The sequence below is a fragment of the Apaloderma vittatum genome, unplaced genomic scaffold (assembly GCF_000703405.1).
Source record: "Apaloderma vittatum isolate BGI_N311 unplaced genomic scaffold, ASM70340v1 scaffold6406, whole genome shotgun sequence".
Taxonomy (NCBI): domain Eukaryota; kingdom Metazoa; phylum Chordata; class Aves; order Trogoniformes; family Trogonidae; genus Apaloderma; species Apaloderma vittatum.
In genome coordinates, this window is record NW_009722254.1 from 240,996 (window position 1) to 260,466 (window position 19,471).

General features: G+C 46.0%; 1 protein-coding gene across 1 annotated transcript in view; it reads right to left on the reverse strand.

The window, feature by feature from the left end:
• The window catches only part of XPNPEP1 (X-prolyl aminopeptidase (aminopeptidase P) 1, soluble), a 27,148-nt gene extending 11,208 nt beyond the window's left edge, over window positions 1–15,940 (reverse strand). The window contains exons 1-9 of the mRNA XM_009871708.1: window positions 15,814–15,940; window positions 10,492–10,555; window positions 8,689–8,793; window positions 8,308–8,400; window positions 7,587–7,730; window positions 7,111–7,206; window positions 4,828–4,909; window positions 3,668–3,878; window positions 56–145 (exon numbers count right to left, since the gene is read on the reverse strand). Of these exons, the coding sequence (XP_009870010.1) occupies window positions 56–145; window positions 3,668–3,878; window positions 4,828–4,909; window positions 7,111–7,206; window positions 7,587–7,730; window positions 8,308–8,400; window positions 8,689–8,793; window positions 10,492–10,555; window positions 15,814–15,930 (1,002 nt within the window). The 5' untranslated portion in view covers window positions 15,931–15,940. The remainder of the gene's footprint in view (window positions 1–55; window positions 146–3,667; window positions 3,879–4,827; window positions 4,910–7,110; window positions 7,207–7,586; window positions 7,731–8,307; window positions 8,401–8,688; window positions 8,794–10,491; window positions 10,556–15,813) is intronic.
• Between the last annotated feature and the right edge of the window lie 3,531 nt (window positions 15,941–19,471).

The window sequence follows — 19,471 nt, forward strand, 5'->3', positions numbered from 1 at the left end:
AACATAAAAGCAAACCTCTTGCCATGAGCAAGGAGGCTCTCAAGGCTTCACTTACATGTGCTCTTCTCATGCCTTCTGTTTCCGACGCATTCTTCACAGCTTTTGCAATGCAGATGGGGGTATACGGGGTGAGGTATCGGTAAACCTGCAGCAGAAGGACAGGGATTACTTGTGGATTAGTCAGACTACATAATCCTACAGGTTTAATAACTCAGCCTGGCCACAATTTGTACTTTGGCAGTCTCTCTCAACCTTCAGCGCTGTGAGATACTGGTTGCCAGTTGTCAGCTAAGTGCACTGGGAATAAAGAGGAGACACGGCCCCTGACTGAAGGAGGAATAGCCACAGGGAAATCCAAGAGGCTAAATAGTCAACAACGTGTCATGAAGTGGGGTGAAAATCTGCATATCCTAAATATCACATATATCAATGCCTGAGACATGGGTTTCCTCTTGCTGATGTACACTAAAGGCCCAGAGACAGCCAACAAGAAACACCAACCCCAAGGGTAAGGTGGAACTTAGGCTGTGCAAACAGATCTAAAATGTCACCTTGACTTGTCACCTGACTGTCACTCTGAAGCGGCAGGGAACAAAGGGTACTCAGTCCAGGTACCGAGCACTAGAGCTGAACCCGGTGGGCCCCTCAAGGTCCTGGCTCCTCCAGCACTAAGCGTCACCACTGCCAATGATCAGCAGCTCTGACAAACACATCAAGGCCCCAAGTAACAGGCAAGGCCTTTGCAAAGCTGAGTTTTACATGCTGTCTGCCTCTGAAAGGAGGTTGACAAAGCTTTCCTGTGCCTTGAAGGAATGGTCCTGCATTAAGAGCCTGTAACCGACCCCTTACCACTGCACACTTCCCCAAAACATTAGCTGTCCTTAGATTAGCAGGTCCGGAGCACACCTTCAGAAAGTCACCAAGGTGACTTGCCCAAGCCTCATCACACTGGGTATCAGTAAAAGGAACACAAACAAAGACTTTTGCTCCACAGTTCCCTGCTCTACCCATTATATATCAGGAGATGAGAAAAGCACCTACAAAAGCACAGCCCAAGCAACATGCTGTTTTCCTGTTCTCAGCGAACCAGCACACAAACAGCCTCCACTCACATTACTGAGAAAGGTCTGGTCAACCCTCAGCAAAGACCAATTTCACACAAATCCCACAGGCTTACAGTTTCCAAATTCTTAAAAGTAACATGATAGTTACACTGCACTATGCAGAAACTAAAATACTGATGAAGCCACAAGAAAGTCAGGAAAGTCGTTTTATCAGAGTCAGGACAAAACTTTTGAACGGTCACATTCTAGATAGGCTTGCCCTCTACAAATACTCGTAGGTTCTATTAATCTTCCATAAATAGCATATTTACATGCAGCTGTAGACAAATCTATAAAGGTTTTGAAGATCTGCATTTAATAATGGACTGTATTTTTTGCCAGTGTCAATATTTGGCTTTGATATATACAGACAATAGCCAGACTTCCAGCACTGGGGCTCTTCAAAGTATCCCAGGATAGCTGCTCAGCTGGTGTAAAATGGTGTAGAGCTGGAGAAAAATGCCCCCAGCATGAGGAACTGGGAAACCTTTGGCTTTTCCTCCGATTCTCAGAGTGGCTTTTAATCAAGACATTTCAGTCCTTCCTCTCCTGCTTTTTATTGCACAGAGCTCCTTGAGGCAGGGACTCTCCCGTTGCATACAGAGGGCAGGTAGCACTGGAATGACTTAGTATCAGTCAAAACTTCCAATGCTAACAGGGTAAATAATGTCACTACAACTCATTACATTGCTTAATCTAGGCCAGACCTGCTGTACTTCTCCATATGGCTGCTCTGCATAAATCAGCTACAGCAACTTACCCAAAAGGGGGTTAGACTTCAACTACAATAAGAGGAATTCTACACTGAAGTTAAAAGAGCAACAACAATTTATCCTGAATGCTCCACAGACTCTAAGCTTTCTGCTACTCTGAATGAAAGAGTGGGCAAAATGTCAGTATTCTGTATTAAGAGGTCATTTGCACCTAGAAATGGATTCATGTGTCAGAAGATTTAACCCGGAGCAAGGGCAAAAAAAAAAAAGTCTTTCTTGCTCATATATGTGTCTGTTAGGTTTTTTATTGTTTGTTGTTTTGAAGTTTTTTAAAAGAACAAAAAGAACAAAAACAACAACATAAAGCACACTGCACATTTCAGTGTCAGTACAAAGACATAGCCAGTCACATCCCATCTTAAAGAAACACACTTTCCAGACCTGTTTGGTTTTCTCATCTGTCCTGATGCACCAAGTGCAATGAAGTTAAGTGAATGTCATCACCAGAAAAAAATAATACAAGGCTATTTTGGATATGAGAGCTGGAGAGTTTAAGCAGAGATTTGTTCTGGTATCAAACTGTGGCAGTCTGGGGAGACAAAAACAAACCCTGCTCTTGGGTTCCAGAAGATACAAAGCTAAAATGACTCTTAAAATTCCTGTACACATGGCTCCACTGCCATGGGAACAGCTGTATCATATGCACACCTGCACAGCAAAACCACACAGTGCATGAACCAGGCAGGAGGTATCTGCCTGTCTGGTGCAGGCAGAAACCTCGTGGTGCGTGAAAACTGACTTGTGGGCAAACATATTTTACAATTTAGTTCTTCCTACAGCGAGCCCTTCACCTGAGCCCTGCAATTCTCAGGGAAGGAGCCTGGACTGTTTAGTAACCCAGCACAAGCACAGGTTCTGTTCAGCGGGTCTGCCAAGGCAACATCTGGAAAATTCCCACTGGTCCCTGACTCACAGCCATATTTACTCACAGTATCTCTTAGGTACAAGATATGTCCACAAACCAGATGGCATTCCAGAGAATGTGATCCCAAGCAAACAAGAAATATACACAAGATGCATGAAAAACAGCTTATTTGGTCATTGTTGCTGCCGTGTCCTTTCCCAAGTACCCCTGTTTGTGACCGGCGGGATACTAGGGGGACTGCAAGACTCCCACACAACCAAGTTCAAGGTACAAGGGTAAGATAGAGCAAGTACCGCTGTACAGAAATTATTCTGATGCTACAACTGTCCCTGAGCAGATGCACTCGCTGCATGGACAAGCAATGCCTGCAGGTTATCCGTGTCCTCACAAGGTTCCCTGCTGCAACAACCCTGTCGCCCTCTCCCTCCTGTCTTCAGAACAAGATGTCACATATTGCCTGACATCCTCAAGTCACTGAAATAAATAAGGGGAGCCATCTTCAGATACTCAGATCAATCCCAATGCCCCCTCCCAAAAATTCTGCTCTACTTTCCTGCTTCAGTTTCTGCAAGTTTCCAGCTCTTACTGCCAGTCCACATAAGGCTGATGCCCCAGCCATGGGCAGAATGACCCGAGTTCACCCTGCTCCCTCTCTCCCTCCCCTCGCTCACCGTACTTGTCTTATCTTAAGCTGACAATTCTTTGGGTAAATCGGCTTAGCGAGTTGGAAGGGCAGCTCCAGCGAGAGCAACCCCAGGATTAGCAACCCCTCGATACCTCAGCATGGCTGGATCCCTTCCGCACAAGCTTCAGCCTGCACCATGCTCTGCGGAAGAGAAGCTGAGGCCAGCTGCCCTCATTAACACCATTCCTGACCACGCTGAGCAGAGAGGAGAAAAGTATTTTCCCTTGCAAGGGCCACTAACCTTGGGAATTGCCTCAGTCAGTGCATAGCTGGCTTTGTCACTGAGCCATACTTTCTCCTTGGGCGAGAGGCCTGCACCAACAGCCTGCAGCTCTGACAGGATAGATCCATAGGGCATCACCTGGATTTTAAACTCAGGCTCCAGGGTGGAATCGAGCTGTAAGTGCTCCCTCACAGCTGGGTCCATCATCCGGTCACCATCTATGAAGAGCCTGAGAAACAAATTGGACAGAGCAGATAGGTGGGACCACATTTCACAGGGGCTGGAGTAAAGGAAGGAAGGAGAAATCATTCTGGTCACATTCCAGGGAGAAAGGAGTTTGTTAATTATGTGCTATGCTTTGTCCTATAGTATTTTAACCACTGGCCTTCACACAGCTTAAATCTTGCTTTCAAATTAAGATGTACCACCTTGCAAGAGGAAAGGAACCGACAGCATTGTCGTTTATACAACACATCCAAAATGGCTGCATCCCATTAAGCAGGAGGCAGTAACAGAGGCAAACAATAGCTATTCTCCAATTTTTGAGGGCAACATCTGGAAATAGAAAATTTACTGTGATTCTAAGTACCACACTGCTCTCGCTTTCACTGAATTGGAAAGTTCAGCTCAACCTTCACGTACAACCTGTACTCATTCAGCCAGGTTTCACCTCAGATGCATCTAGCTGGCAGCTCAGAGATGCTGCCAGAAAGATTTGTGCTTGCTGAGGCTCATTATACTGGGCAGTCACAGGAAAGCAGCTTTCTGTCATAAAGTCAGCCCTGAAACTTTTCTACACAGTCCCTGCAGTTTTGAAGTGGCTGATCAACAACGTCAGAGAAAGGTCCAATGTCCCGGTCAGCGTTAGCTCTTACCCACATTTCACTAAGGGCTCCAAGGGCCCTCTGTGTTATCTCAGGGTGACAGACAGAGGGGTCAGCCATCATGTTCAAGGTCACCCAGCAAGTCAGCCGAGGTGCTGAGGAGCACAGCAGAGCTCTTGGCTGCCTTTCTAGCTCTGATCAGAGGAGGAGAGTAATTAACGTTGAAGACAGAAGTGCTCAGTAAGGACATTAAAGCGCCTGAGCGTAGGCGTTTTGAAAAGACAAATGCTTTGCTAGAACAGTTTTCCCACAGAAAAATGCATCTTGGGGGACAGAAGAGGGGAATACAAGCACCTGATTGTGTTCATTCCTATGACGGCGTATGCAAAAAACACAGGATTGTACTCAACATCAGAGCCTCGGAGGTTGAAAAGCCCTGGAAAATAAGAACGCCAAGAATCACAGTCCTGGTTCATCTTTTGCGACATTAGAGAAAGCCAAAAATAATCTCAGCATAACACAGTCAAGCAATGAGTCGTCACGGGTGCAGGCCGTGGGTCCAGCTCCCACCCAGCTGTCCCACGTCCTGCTCCTTTTCTGGCAATCCTAAGTTCTTGCCAGGAGATGGCACCAAAACTGCAGTTTAAACACTCCCACCGGGCAAGTAAATTGGAGTTTAACTGGTCAAAGAGGGCTGGCTTGAAGAAAGCAGGTACAGGCAAAAAAGACAAGGACATACGTAAAAAAAAGTAATGTTTGCTCTTTCTGGTTTGTGCAATGCAATAGAAGCTCACTTATCAACAGCCAGAAGACTTTAAAGTTACCAGCTATCACTTCACTCCAATCCATGTCTTGACACTAGAGGGAAGAGGGAGAAGTAACAGGCAAGAATACTCCAAAAAGGCCTCTCATTCAAGTGCCTCCAACATCTCAGATTCAGATTGCATAGACTGAGGTTTTTTTCACAAAGATTTTACCCAGCACAACTCTGGGCAAAGTCAAGAGGGGAAGTGGATGCTTAGCATCTCCAAATTCTGATTTTAGAGTCAAATAAAAAACCCAGTGCATCCAATTAGCTGAAAGGAGTTACTCAAGGCAATAAGGCCAGCCAGCAGGACAGCTGGGAAAAGAACCAACACGTCCTAAATCACAACCCAGAACTGTGTTCATTGAACTGTGCAAATTCTGCCACAAAAGTAAAAATAGAGTTTGATTCTCCCCAGGGAAGGAGTAGGTCACTTGAAAGCAGGGAAGAGCCACAAAGAACTCTTTCCTGCATGTCTGCTCAGCCAATTCCCAATACAGTAAGGAGGCAACAGCCTCCTCTGTGGCTCTCTTTCTAGCCCCAGAAACTTGTCTGGAGTTTAACACAGTGATTGAATTAGATAAAATTAAAGACAACTTCTCCCCCTTCCCTCTCTGGGACAGGAAATCAACCAGGCACCTGGCAATAAGCTTCTCGTATGACCTCCTCTGGTCCATCTTAAAACCCTTGAATCATAACCAAGCTTGGCTTTGCTGGAGACATTTAATCTGAAACCACCTCAGGGCACCAATTTATCATTAATTTAATTGGAGACGCGCCTGAAAAGGTGAGACACACAACCTCTGCTTGCACAGGCCTCCCCAGGGAGGAGTCATATTCACCACTCTCAGAAGCAATTCTTTCACGAAACAACCTCTTTGCTTCATGTCCCAGATCCAGAAGAGCCACAGGCCTCAGCAAGCTGCCTTCACCAGCACGAGTTGTTGCACTGACAGTGCTGGAGCCTTCACACCACCTTCAGTTCTACCTTTTCAGATCAGACACAGGGGGACAGGCATCAGCAGCACTCACACCCTGCCAGAGCTATGCTCCCACTGCACCAGTCTGTGCACTGGTAATTTCTGCACAAAGGATACACAGCCCCAGTAACAGTCCCAGGGAAACCACTGCTGTTTCTGGTCAGTCTCCTTCCCTACATGCTGGGCTGGGAGCCAAGGTGTGGAGACCTAGTCATCCTGGGGCCCCAAAGAGAGGACTCTCCAGTGAGACCCTGGGATGAAATGATCTGGAAACACAAGCTGAGCCCTGGCTTTTTCTACCCAAAGCATTTGCCAAACACTAGAGAGCTAGAGACTGTCTTTAAAAGTCATTACAGTTAGGAAGGTTACTGTGAATGCCCCATACCCCACCCTTGCCTTATATATACAAAGCCACATGTTGCCCTGCTTTGTTTATAGCCCAGCCTCCACAGCAGAAAAGTCTCCATCTTCCCATAGGGTGAGGGAGCACCAAGATATTTTACAGCCAGAAAATCTCACAATTTCCCCACCCCCCGCTTCAAACTGCCTCAGGCTTTACATACAACCTTCTTTTCCCTTTGTCTGTGGTGTTTTTCAAAGGTAGTGATTTGATGTGTTTCCTGGGCCAAAAATGTACTCAGAAGCTGCATGGATGTAACAAGGCACTGTTTAGAAACACAGGCTCACCATTCGTGACCTGTTATCACCACTGACTTCATACAAGCTAATTCACCTCTAACAAACACGTTGTTTCTCATAAGCACCTCTCACTCCGGCTGGGTTCTTCCTTTCAGAGGCAGAAAGGACATACATTGTGTAGAAAGAACTGAGAAAGAAGATGCAAAGACTTACACGCTACTTCATCCAAGGCCGTTACCACAAACCACAGGACTTTCCTTTCAGCCATTTTTGAACGGAGGGCTACAATTTTGTCTCTCCAGCTGAGCCCTGCGAAACACAGCATGAAAAGCTACAGTCACCAGCTTTACCGGGGATGATATAAACACAAACCAACACACTGCATTTTGGAGGTACCCAAAACACACTGTGCTTGTGCTCCTCACTCCTTTCTAATAACCGGTATGACCTATCTCAAAGGAGCTCCCCTCCAGGCATTCACAGGTTTTTTTTGAAGTTATCAAGCCTCTAGCAAAATGATATTTGAAGTCTGAGGACAAAGGGGTCAGCGGCTGAGGTCTGATCACCTTCCTGACCAAGAGTGGATCAGTGTGCTGCAGCAGTGTTTTTCTCATTATTTTGTAAGAGGAAAATAAAGGGGGATAGGGCAGTAGAAATAGTCCCTGCCTCTTGGAAGTTAAGCTTCTCACCTGTGTAACTAAGGTCAAGCGTGATGAGAGGCTTGCAAGGGCGCTGAGGACAGTCTGTCCAGATTGTATCGATAAGGTTTTCTTTGACAGGCACAAGGTCGTGGCCAGCACTTCTCAAGGCTTTGGACATCCTCTTCCACTGGTCTGCCAAAGGGAAAAGAGTCAAGACTGATGTCTTTAAAGAACACACCCTGTTTCAATAACCCGTTCACAGAGGGCAAACTCAAAAATCTGAGTCTCTTCCTTTCCTTCTAGCCTCTTCTTCTTCCCATTCCCTTAAAAAACAAAGCAAAAGCTATTACAGTTCCAGTTCCATGAAAGCAGCCACTACAGCCAGCAGCAGGCACAGAACGTTGCAGCCCTGGAGCCTCATGCTTGAGCTGAACAACTGCTCCAGCCAAAAGACAGAGGTCACTGAAGAAGCCACCCCAAAGGCTACTCTAAGGGTGTCCTCCACTCCAGTGCAGAACCATGCTAGATCTAAGCTGGATGAGAGATGAAAGAGGCTTCTACACAGCCACAAGACTGATCCTTAGCCCATTTGAATCAAGAACACGTCTTTCCAAAATTCAACCTGTTTTGCATAACAGTTTAAAATCCACCACTCCATCTAGGCTGAAATATGGCTAGCTACATACCATCATAGAAGAGCTTAGCCAGAGAAGCAAGGAAGCAAAATCTAATTACCCAACTCAGAGTAATGAAATAAAGTAAAACCAACCAGCTGGGATAATGAAAGGGTCCACTCCCACTTTCGAGCCTTCTGGGAGGACACTCACTAGCCAATCCTCCTGAGTCGGTGTATCTTTCAGACCTCCAGGGATTTAAAAAAAAAAAAAAAAGGAAAAAAAAGTTTCAAAGAAGCAGTCAAAGAGCAGCATTTCCCACACTAGCCAAAAAGTGCAAGCTAACACACCAGATACATCCACTAATGAACGTCCAGACCCATGAGCAAGAAGAGTTGGAGGAGTAACAGTGTATCCAAGACATCCCTAAGCCTCCACATGATGGGGCATCCATACAGCCCAAACCTTAACATGTGCAAAGTGACCAAAAGAGCCCATGATTTATCAGTGGAGCAGTACCCCAGCCTCCCATGTACCCATTTTCATGAGCGTCCAGTTGTTGTCCATTTGATGTGCAGCTTGCAGGAAATAGCGTCCGTCTGTCCACATGGCTGCATGCTGCTCAGTGACTATGGCAGTACCTAGGCAGGAAGGCAGAGAGACATGGTGATTCAGAGGTGGGCAGCTGCCATGCAGAGATACAGACAGCAGAGGGAAGGTTTGAAATGCACCCCAATTCCCAAAAAAGGCAGTTCTGCTCACGGCTCAAAAGTTAGTTCAGTTTCAGTGGAAATATTCACTATCTTCCCTGCACTACAACCTTCCAAATCTCGCTAGGGACAGTACGCACGAAGATGCAGCTTAATGAATTGCCTCAGATGAATTCAAGTGTATCTCAGCCAGTCAGTGAAACTAGGTAAACAGGACTTTCCAAACCTTCTGTAACAGAGACCACGGTCTCCACTTGGCTGTTGTCACAATAACACGGAGTGTACATCCCCAGACTCCATCACGTCTTATAGGAAGGAAGACTGCGTTCTGGCCACCCACAAGAAACAGCTGTTACTAGGCTAGCAGCCGTGGGCATCACTCCCAGCTGTCAGATGCATCTCTTTCCCAACTATTACAGCTCTAATAGACATGGCTGAACAGGAAATACGAACATAAACTTCTGCTGGTTCAGTGTCTGTCCAGTTCTACTGAGTCCAGACGGAGGGATGCAAGCAGTCAGATAAGGGGTAGTGACATTCTAGCTGAAGTGCCCTTGGAAATAAAAAATTAAAGGTATGGCACAAACAGAAACTCAGTCCAAGACTTTTGAGTCCCAGCATCTTGACTATACTTTCTGTTATCAGAAACTGAAGCCTAGATTAGCAGACAAGAGTTTCCAAATATGAATTTATTGTCTTCTTCCAAACTCCCCCACCACAAGCCTCATTTTAGGCTGATTCAGACTGACTGAAAAGGTATAGCAAGAAACACAAGGTAAGCCCTGTGTGAAGGCTCACTGACTTGTTGAGCACTAGGCTGGGAACACAGACCTTCCAAGTACATTACAAGAGCCCAAAACAGAGAGGAAGGTTACAAAGAGGCCATGCAGAAGGTGTGAACTTAATACAAGATTCATGTTACCCATTACCAGCAGCCCACAGCCCTGGATTTATCCCCTTCAACATGAGGTCCCAGAGCAGTTCAAAGAACTGATGAACAGACTCCCCAGTCACATAGGCAGCAGTATTTACAAAACCAATTTACAATTAAGGAGGAGAAAAAGAAGACTAAAATGACTTTCCAACAATCACACAGCAGAGTAAATTGTAGAGCTTAGGGTACAGCAAGGATAAAAACTAGGTCTCTTGAAACAGAGACCTATCGTACAGCCAAGAAAACATCCTGTCTCAGCAAGATAAGCAAACTTTTCCACAATTTCCAACTGCAATGGGTTTGGCCCTGTCTCTGTTTAAACGGAAGGGCTAGCTAAAGTCCATCCACTTTTCACCCAGCCCAACCGGGCAACATAAAAAATCTGTTCATACTGGCTGCACATCAAAAGAAACGACCATGAATTACAAGCACCACATTAAAGAGTTAACAGGATTTTACTTTACGAGAGGTTCATTCAGAGGTCAAACATTTTCTGAAAACTTGTTATTGCATTGGTATTACATAATTCCAGTGGGTAGCCAAGACATAACTCTGCAGATGCTGAAACGGGAAGAAAACAGTCCAAACAAGCTGGATAGGTTTCATTTTCCATCTTGCCTCTATGCCATGAATGAGACTATTTCTTTACAGGGGAATTATGCACATTAGCAAGAACTCAAGTTCTGGAAAAGTACCTGCAGAGCCATCAAATCCAGAGATGAACGCCCGTCTGCAATCACAGGGTGCAATGTACTCACTCTAGAAAACAAAAGAGGCAGCAATTATTTATAGCAGTGGGGGGGGGGGGAAATCAGCTGATGATAAATACTTTGATAAGCTTTCTGTGGTGTCCTCTAGGAGAAAAGAGAATGAAATGAGTTAAGAAATCCTGGGGTCTACTCCACTGGAATATTTAATCATCTGTGATTATATTGTATTTATGTCCAACTGGTTTGTGTTTTTTTTTTTCTTTGGGCTGCAGCACTTTTCTCCCACAAACGTCTGTAAACACTCATGTGTTTCAGAGTTTGCAGATGTTTATTTCACACTCAGCCTCCCCTTTGGGCAACAAACAAACGCTGCCTTTGAAGCTGCAATGTGAAAGGAAGAGAAACCAGAAACACCCCTTGGACACAGAGTAATCAGTGCATAAAATCTGTAAAATTCACTATCTCCAGTGAAGTCTCCTCACCAGCATTTATAAGAATTCCTGTAAGTCCTTCTTTTCCACAACAATGACATTGGAAGAAAATCATCAAGGTGGCAAAACCGTAAAAACTTTTAACCCTTAGGACCTTTCAGAATTAAGATGCTGATCTTCTCACTTCTTCCTTGCCTACTCAAAACCCAACTACACCAGAAACCACTAGACCATGGGTGGGTGAAAGGGAATCAAAGACTACTAGTGCATCCTCATCCCAAACTCATCACAGCCTGTGTTTGAGGACACACCCATTGGCAGCATCACAGAAGAGCCTGAGAATGCACAGATACCCAACATCCACAGAAGCTGCCAAATTTAAGAAAACAATTGTACCTTGAAACGGCCCACACATCATTTTTATGGGATCCCATTCTGGCAAGTTCGGAGGTCGGAACTGCTGAGTCTGCCTGTTAATTAACTAACACAACTCAGCAAATCAGCTTAATCCAGGCTGACAGCACTGATGTTTGAGCTGCAAAACCCCTGGATTTGTACCTTACAAATGGTCTGAAACCAAAGCCTGTTCTTCTGCCCATAAAGTTTCTCCACACCCAGCTGTGCTGTGGTAAAAAAAAAACCAAGAACAAAAAACAAACCAAACAACCCACACACATTTTAGAGACTGCACTGAGAAATCAGAGCCCAATTCTCAGATGGTTTTAGTTCCCTCTATGATACACTGCATTTCCCTGTCTCTGGCCAGGGCTATTTTTGAATCACCTGATTGTTAGAAAACACTACAAATCTGTTACTCCTCACTGCTCTAAAGGCAGAAGGTTCAAAGCACAGCAGTGAGTGAGAAGCACAAACTGCAACACCTGGGTCCAACTCTTTACTTCTGCTCCAAATCACCCCCGATCAAATCTGCTCCAGATCACCCCCGATCAAATCTGCTCCAGAACAGCTTTGTCTCTCCTCTCCTGAGAAACACCCTGGGCAGCAGCTACCAACCACTCATCACTAACATCTTGAAACAAAGCCTTGGAACAGTAAAACCTATGGCCCAAAAGAGTATTCAATAACTATTCAGCTTGTTGAGCGCTACAACTGCCCCTCTGCTACACAGCTCCACGCTCGGACACCATCACCCAGAGTCTGACACCTAAAGGGGATGCTGGAAATCTCCCGTTGTGGATCGTATCACTAAGTTCATCTCAAATCACACCAGTGATTTCTCCTCCCTTTCTCTTGACCAACACAGTAGAGACTACAGGCTGGGTTGCCTGTGCAGACGAGCACTGTCCCATTCATAGGAAGTGTTAACAGTGAACTAGCTGCATTAAAAGCACGCAACATTGAAATGGATTAAAAACTATTTAAAAACGAATTCTGAAAGGAAAAAAAGGAAGCCTATCAGTTTTAGATCTGGAAAAAGCTGACCTAAGCTAACAAAGACCTTGACTGTGTGGGGAATATCTCATGCTGTCCCATTCACAGACATATCCATGGAATGTTTCAAGAGTTTACAATGAGGCAGATCAGCTTTAAAAGCGAGTACAAGGGACCTCGAGGGGAAGATGGTTCATTCATCTGTCAGTTTGAATTTTTGCACGCCCACCTGTTCTGTTCCATGCCGCAACCCCCACGGTGCAAAGATAAGCCCATGTTTTGCATGAGCTAAAATTACAAGGGGAACACCTGCGTACGCCACGCAAAGTGCAGGCCACAACACAATCGGAACAAGGTATTTCCCTGAGGCTTGTCTTGCAGTTCTGATGGCCTTCAACCTGGCCCTCCTCAGGCCTTTCACGTCTGCTTCCTACCACATCTGACAGTCCTTGAAATGCAGACGAAACTGGGTGCTGCATCACAGAAATGCTTATTAGCTAAGCCAGGAAGAACTGCCCTCCCCCCCAAAAAAACCCAAAAACAAATCAGTGGTGCTTATCACTGGCATAGTTGGGCCACTAACACGCTAAAAAATATTCTATCCTAATGCCAACCAAGACCAGCAATGAAAAGCACAGCTCTCTGCCCTTAGAGCTACAACACTGATGCCATTAAAGAGCAAACACTGCTGTGTACTTGGAGGGAGGTGAGTACTCACTGCGAAAAACCTAACTGCATTGGTGAGGTAAGGTGAGGTCAGTGCAACCTGTGCACAAGCCGTCTCTTGCTTTATAACTCCGTTAATACCTCAGCTCAGAACGAGCATGTCAGAGGAGTCAGCCCTGAGCAGAAGACATCATCCCTGCCAAGCCAAACACGGGGCCCTGAGCTGGGCAGGTGCTTCCTTGATGTGGAAGACCAGCCAGATCTGACCAAATTTGTTTTCACTGAGTCAAGGCCTGAGGGTGGAAGCCAGCCCCAGTTAAGCTGTGACTGGCTCCAAACCCAAGCTCTAATCCAAACATCATTCATCATTCCCTCCCATTAAGAAGAAACCTGCTCCAATCTCCAAATATTCCCATACAGGCAAACTCCAGATTAAATGTAAACTGGGTGACTCGACATAAAAACGGATCCTGCATTTACCACTGCAACACTCCAAAAGCTCAGACATGCCTCTTTAACCAAACCACAAAGGACATTCCCAAAAGTGTGGCACTTCACCCCTTCATGATCCTTTGACACCTCCAGCCACAACAGTTACCAAGGACTCGTGAAAGGAAGCAGGGCTCTTCATATGGACTTCAGCCCACTTCTGGCTGGGCCTGCTCTCCTTTCTCACCAACCTTTGGATCACCCAGGTCCCCAAGGAAACAGTCTGTTTCTTCTGACTTCTTATCACTACCATCAAAAGATGCAAAAATCAAAGCAGTCAGCATTCAGGGTTGGCTGCAAGTGCCACAAATCCAAGTTATTAGTAGCCTTGGTTAAGCCAGTGTCAGAGCCAGCTGTGCTTGAGAACTCTGCAAGTCTTTCAGCTCCTTATACAACTAAACATGGAAAGCAAAGGATACAACTGGTGGCAAGCTTCCTGGACGTATTATAACCTAAGCCTTCTGGCCTTGGCAGGAAAACCAATATTAGAAGCGTCACAGAGCACAGAGCTCAAACATTCCCAGTGTTACAAGAGAAATTAGTCAGCAAGTCACAGCACTGGGGCATCAGTCCAATCCAGGGGTTCCTCTGCAACCTAGAAGGGAATAAAGTTTCCCCCATTCTAAACCCTGTGTCAGCATCACAGGAGAGGAAGCCGTCTTTGTTGACAAATTCTCTGATGTGGATCCCAGGACAGCCTCAGGAACAGCTGAGAGGCAAGGACAGCAACAATAGCTTGGGCTGTGGGGAGGAAATGTCTCAAGCCACCAAAAGCTTGGGTATCATTAGATCGCAGTCTTCTGAGTCATGGAGGGAGCTGCCTAAGAGCAAAATCTGACTGCAGGGCTCTAAAGTTCTTATCTGCGTACAGGAAACAAGCCCTTGCTGGAACACGGGGAAGCTACAAATCTCAGCTCATCACAATTTACCTGGAATCACTAAGCCTGTTCTGAGATCAACAGGTTTTAGCCAATGCCTAAAATTGCACCAATTCCCAAACCTCACAGACACAATTCTGCACTAGCTAGTCGGGAGGCGCCAGAATGAGCAGCTTTTAGTAATCGTTTCCATTCGGATAGATTTGCTCTGCAGAGAAACCTGACCAACTCGCCCGGCAGGAAATAGCAACATGGGGTTCTCTGCTTAACTGCGCTCTGTCAAGGAAAAGAAAGCAATAGAAAAACCCAGAAGTCCTGAGGGTCACATTCTTCAACTCACATGACAGCATTTAATGTCTAGTGAAATGAAACCAGAGTTATATATGGACAGAGGCAGCTTGAGGCAGGAGGCAGCTGCAGAAAACACCCTCCCTCTACCTGCCCAATTTTGGCTCTCCCTAAGAGGAAACACGATGCTGCACATATGGTCTCAGGGCACAGGCAAGTCTGGACCCAGCTCACCCCAGTGCCAAGTCAAGGGCAAAGGTTCCGATTCAGTTGCATTTTGCTCTTGTGCACCCTGGGGTAAAAAGGAGCTTTGGAGGTGAGCCAGGAAACCTTCAGGTCTTTTGTTTCCTGAAAACGGCTGAGGAGGGAAAAACCCTTGGCAGTTCTTGGGTCTGCTAACAGAGCAAACAGAAGAGTGAAACTAGCATAGGAGCAAGCCGAGGAGCTAAAAGGCAGCTCAGCAATTTAAAATTCACATCACGGGCTACAGAAATATTAATGGTGGAAGCAGCACACAACATAGTCACCAACATGGGTTACCACCCTGGGCCCAAACTTCCCTCCTGCCTTTAGTGCACAGGACAAGGTGATGCAGAGCAGCACCAAAAGAGATGTGTTGTTGCGGCCTGTTCCTTCTCTACGTCTCCAAAGGCCCCTCTGCCTCTGTTTGGGATCTGAAGGGCTTTAGCATAATGCAGCAAATTCCAGCAAGAACTGGATCTAGCAAAACGAAAGCTCTGCAACTAATCCCTCGCCACCTCACTTACGAGTATGTGTTGATTAGGAGGTGTTAATGGAGACACTAAAGTTCAAATAATGCCTTTTTCTCCTCCAGTAAATCCATTTGTCCCAACAGCTAGGATGGGGACAGCAAGTGCTCTGGCAAGCTCCTTTTTTTTGCAGCATGAGCTCTCTAGCGACAATCTGATGAGACACTGCTGGTGGAACATCCATGCAGATTTGCTACCAGGACATAAAAAAAAAAAATCTGTCTCCTGAACAGATTCCAGAAACGTTTTCCAACATGATATTTCTCAGGTTACCTAGGCTTTATGCTAGAACCATTAAAGCGAGTGAATGAAAGATGATTTTAGTTACCCCCGGCTTTTGTTTTTCTGAAGGGAAGGAAAGTGCAATCATTCCCAGAAACCATCCATCCATACCTGGTGGGCATCTCCAGAGGGCACTATGTAGGCTTGGACAGGCTCCTGGACATACTTGGGACTCTTCATCACCTGCCGCAGTTGCTTCAGCAGCTCTGTTGTAATTTTTGGACTCATCTTCCTACCTGCAACTAAAACAAAGCACAAAACTTCAGAGCTTCTCAAGCGGTCCCAGGCCACTCACACACAGGCTGGAGGATGCCACCTCTGGAAATTCCCCTTGAGGACAACCGTACCAACATTATCCTTCTCAGCCCAGAATATCTCCTGTCTCATCCCTTCACTCATGTTCCATGAGAACTGAGAGATGAGGTTGAAACCAGAGCATCAAAGCTGGTCTATCCTGTAAAGGACCTTTCTCACCTGGTGAAGGACAGGCATGCACCATGGTGATACACATAAGTTTAACACACTTACCAACCCCTTCTTGCATGTGGACAGCACCAGAAACCAGAACACTTCAGACAAGCCCTATGGCAGCCAAGAAAGGTCTTGGCATGTGATAATGGCAGTCCAAAGCACCCACAGATGAGAAGCAGCCCCATCCATCATCTGTACAGAGAGAAACTCTCAGTCTTCTCACTCATGAGGCAGAGATACTGTGGCTTATGTGCCACAGGAGCACAGGCTGCTGGGAGAGCAAGCCATGCACATCAAAAGCTCAAGAGCAGACCAGCAAAACCCACCATTTTTAGAAGTTTCACTATAGTCCAGGGTTTCGTGGTGGACAGGTGAGCAGACTAACTCAAACAAAAGAAATCTGCTCCCAAAGACACACACAGGGATGTCCATATACCCAGGGATGTCCATACTTGCCTCCAGAATGCATGTTATTTCATGTAGCAAGAACACAAGCTCTCACAAGTGACTGCTGGGGGACAACTAGAGAGGTTTAGGGAACCTTCTCTAAAGACCTTTGGCAAATGCTCTGCAGATTTCAGCCAGTGTCAGGCAGGCAGGGGTGGGGCACAGGCTGGCGGGAAGACAGCACATCAGAGGGGAAAACAAGGGCACAGACCAATCACCAGCCCTTGCCATAGTTTTGCAATTAATGTATCTCTGGCTTTGTAGTGAACATCAGCCTCTCAATTTGCTACCCAGAAACGGCCAAAAGCCAGGGCCCGCTGTGAGCACCGCGTGCAGCAACACATCAGGCCATGCTGCTGTGCTGGCACGAGCAAAGGCTGCAGCAGAAGGCACCAGCTGCCTGCAGAGAACATTCAAGCCATGGAGGAGACCTGGCCTGAAAGCCTAGGAAAATAAAGTAACCTGAACCTCTTCAGAGGTTCTCTCCAGCTTTTCTCCCTTCACATGTCCAAAGGGTGCCGCAAACAGGATAATCCTGTTCCCAATTCTCACCCATTCCATCCATATTTTTAAGAAGGTGCTGGGATCTTACAACTTCAAAGCTGTCATTTTCCAAGGCAAGGTGAGTAGGCTCTGTGCTGCTTGAATGTCATGCTGTGCAGTATCTTATTTTGACCAGTTCATTTCACAGCTCATTTCACAGCCATGTCCACAAACAGATCATAGGTGGGAGAAGCAAACAGCATGCAAGTCTCAAACATTTTTGCTTATCCAGACACTTATTCTATTTACACCTCAGTAACTAGCAGGAGTCCCAAGCAACACTACAGTCTTATGCCAAAACATAACATGGCACAGTCCCTACCCTGTGATGTTTGCCATCTAAGCAGGAAGGCAGAAAACCTGCCTCCATTACACAATTTGGCCAAGGTCACATGCCAGTGCCATGACCAGGTCAGGAACAGAACCAAGATTTGAAGCCTTCCAATCTCAACCCAAGACCACAGTTCACATGTCCAGACTCCGCTCACAGGTACGCTACATTTTACAACCCAGATCGCAAGAAGCAAATCAAGCTAGAATGCACCACACGCTAAATCCTCCAGTTTGTATCTTGACCTCAGTAACTTCGCTGGGATTAGATTATACCTCAGATTTCCAGGACAAATTTCACAGTTTTATACAGTGTTCTCAAGCTACACTGAACTTCACTATACTATGACTGCTTCTGTCTATCCTCTGTAACGAGCTGATAAAACATTCTGTAACATTACTGCTGATTTATGTTCATAGGAAAAACACAAAGGAAAGAAAGCAATGACATAGCAACTACCCATCAGAAAAGCATCTCTTTCCTAGAAACTCACAAGAACACAGCTTCCTTTCTTGACCTGTGCTTTGTCCCCAGGAGCCTGAAAGCCTCATTTAAACAGGCAAGGAATGACAAGGCACTGCCTTTCAATAAAGCTCATTGCTGACAAGTCACACTGTACTTAACAAGAGATTGTCTCAAGGACAAAAAAAAGTTATTTAAAAAGTAATCTCACTGTTGAAAGATTCGTCTACAATATTAAAAACACAGCTAGGGTAGATAAGCAACTAACCCCATGTTAAGGAGGACATCTATTTTAGATAACCCCTACAGTGTAAGGAATCATTTAAAAAAAAAAAAATCTTCCACAAACTTTCCAATAAAATTGCCTTCAATCTCCAGAGAAAGGGACGCTATTTTCTCCCATTATCTTTGGTAGTCATTTACTCTGGCCCCGTATAATTTTTAACAGGTGACTTTTCCTTTCCTGGCCATAATTATAAGCCTCTACAAAGTTAAAACAGCCTCTCTATCATTATTTAATCACTCCACTGATTAAAACCAAACACAGCTGAAATGAAGGTAGTGAACTGAGCAGCACAAGAAACAAGAAACTCTCTGCCCTAATGTCTTCAAAGTTACAAGGCTGCTGTGTTACCTGCCTCTGTAGCTCCCCACGTTTGGACGCCTCTTGCCTCTGCTCACACAAAATACCATTCAGGTCTTGGCTTTGCCTTCATAAGCTCCACTCTGCCTAAGAAAGCAAAGGGCAAAAATGAAACAGCTAACAAACTTTGCACCCCATAAAACATTCTCACCCCCCAGCAAAGAGGTGAAAATGGATTAATACTTTGTTCCCGTGGCAAGATTAGAGATGCACAGAGGGTGAACCATGGGAGAGCAGAGAACATCATGGGCCGGACTTGAAAGACTTATGATAAAAACTTGCAAGTGTGTGCTGTTTTATGCCAATTTATTTTCGCAACCATTCTGCCAGAGGCCACTCCCCCTTTTACAAATGGGGAAACTAAGGCAGAACACAACATACAAAGTATCACTGCAGCAGGACGGCAGCCAGAGTTGGAATCCAAAATCTGTCACTGTCTAGACGCACGTTATCTACACCTCGCTGAGATCACAGGAGTCAGTTCTCCAAAAGCCCAGGCCAGCTCCTGCCTGGACAGCATCCCCATCAGACACACGGGCCAAAGAGCGACCACAAAAATGCTGCTGGGGGAACTGGACGCCTTCTCCTGCCTCCCACACACACACAGAGCAAGGGGTGGCTGCGACCCCGAGCGCTGGCGATGGCTGGGTCCGGTGTCCGGGCTGGGGACAGCCGGTGTCCGGGCGTGCGTCAGTGCTTCGGCGGGGCAGGGAGGCGAGGCCGGGGGGTCAGGCTCCATCTGGCTCTGCCTGCGGCTGCCCTGTCAGCCCACCCCGCGTGTTTACATCCTGCTTGCTTCAGATACGCTCGCCCTTCCAACATTTTCCTCTTCGTCTTCTCTTTCATGACTACACTCGCTCAAAATAAACACG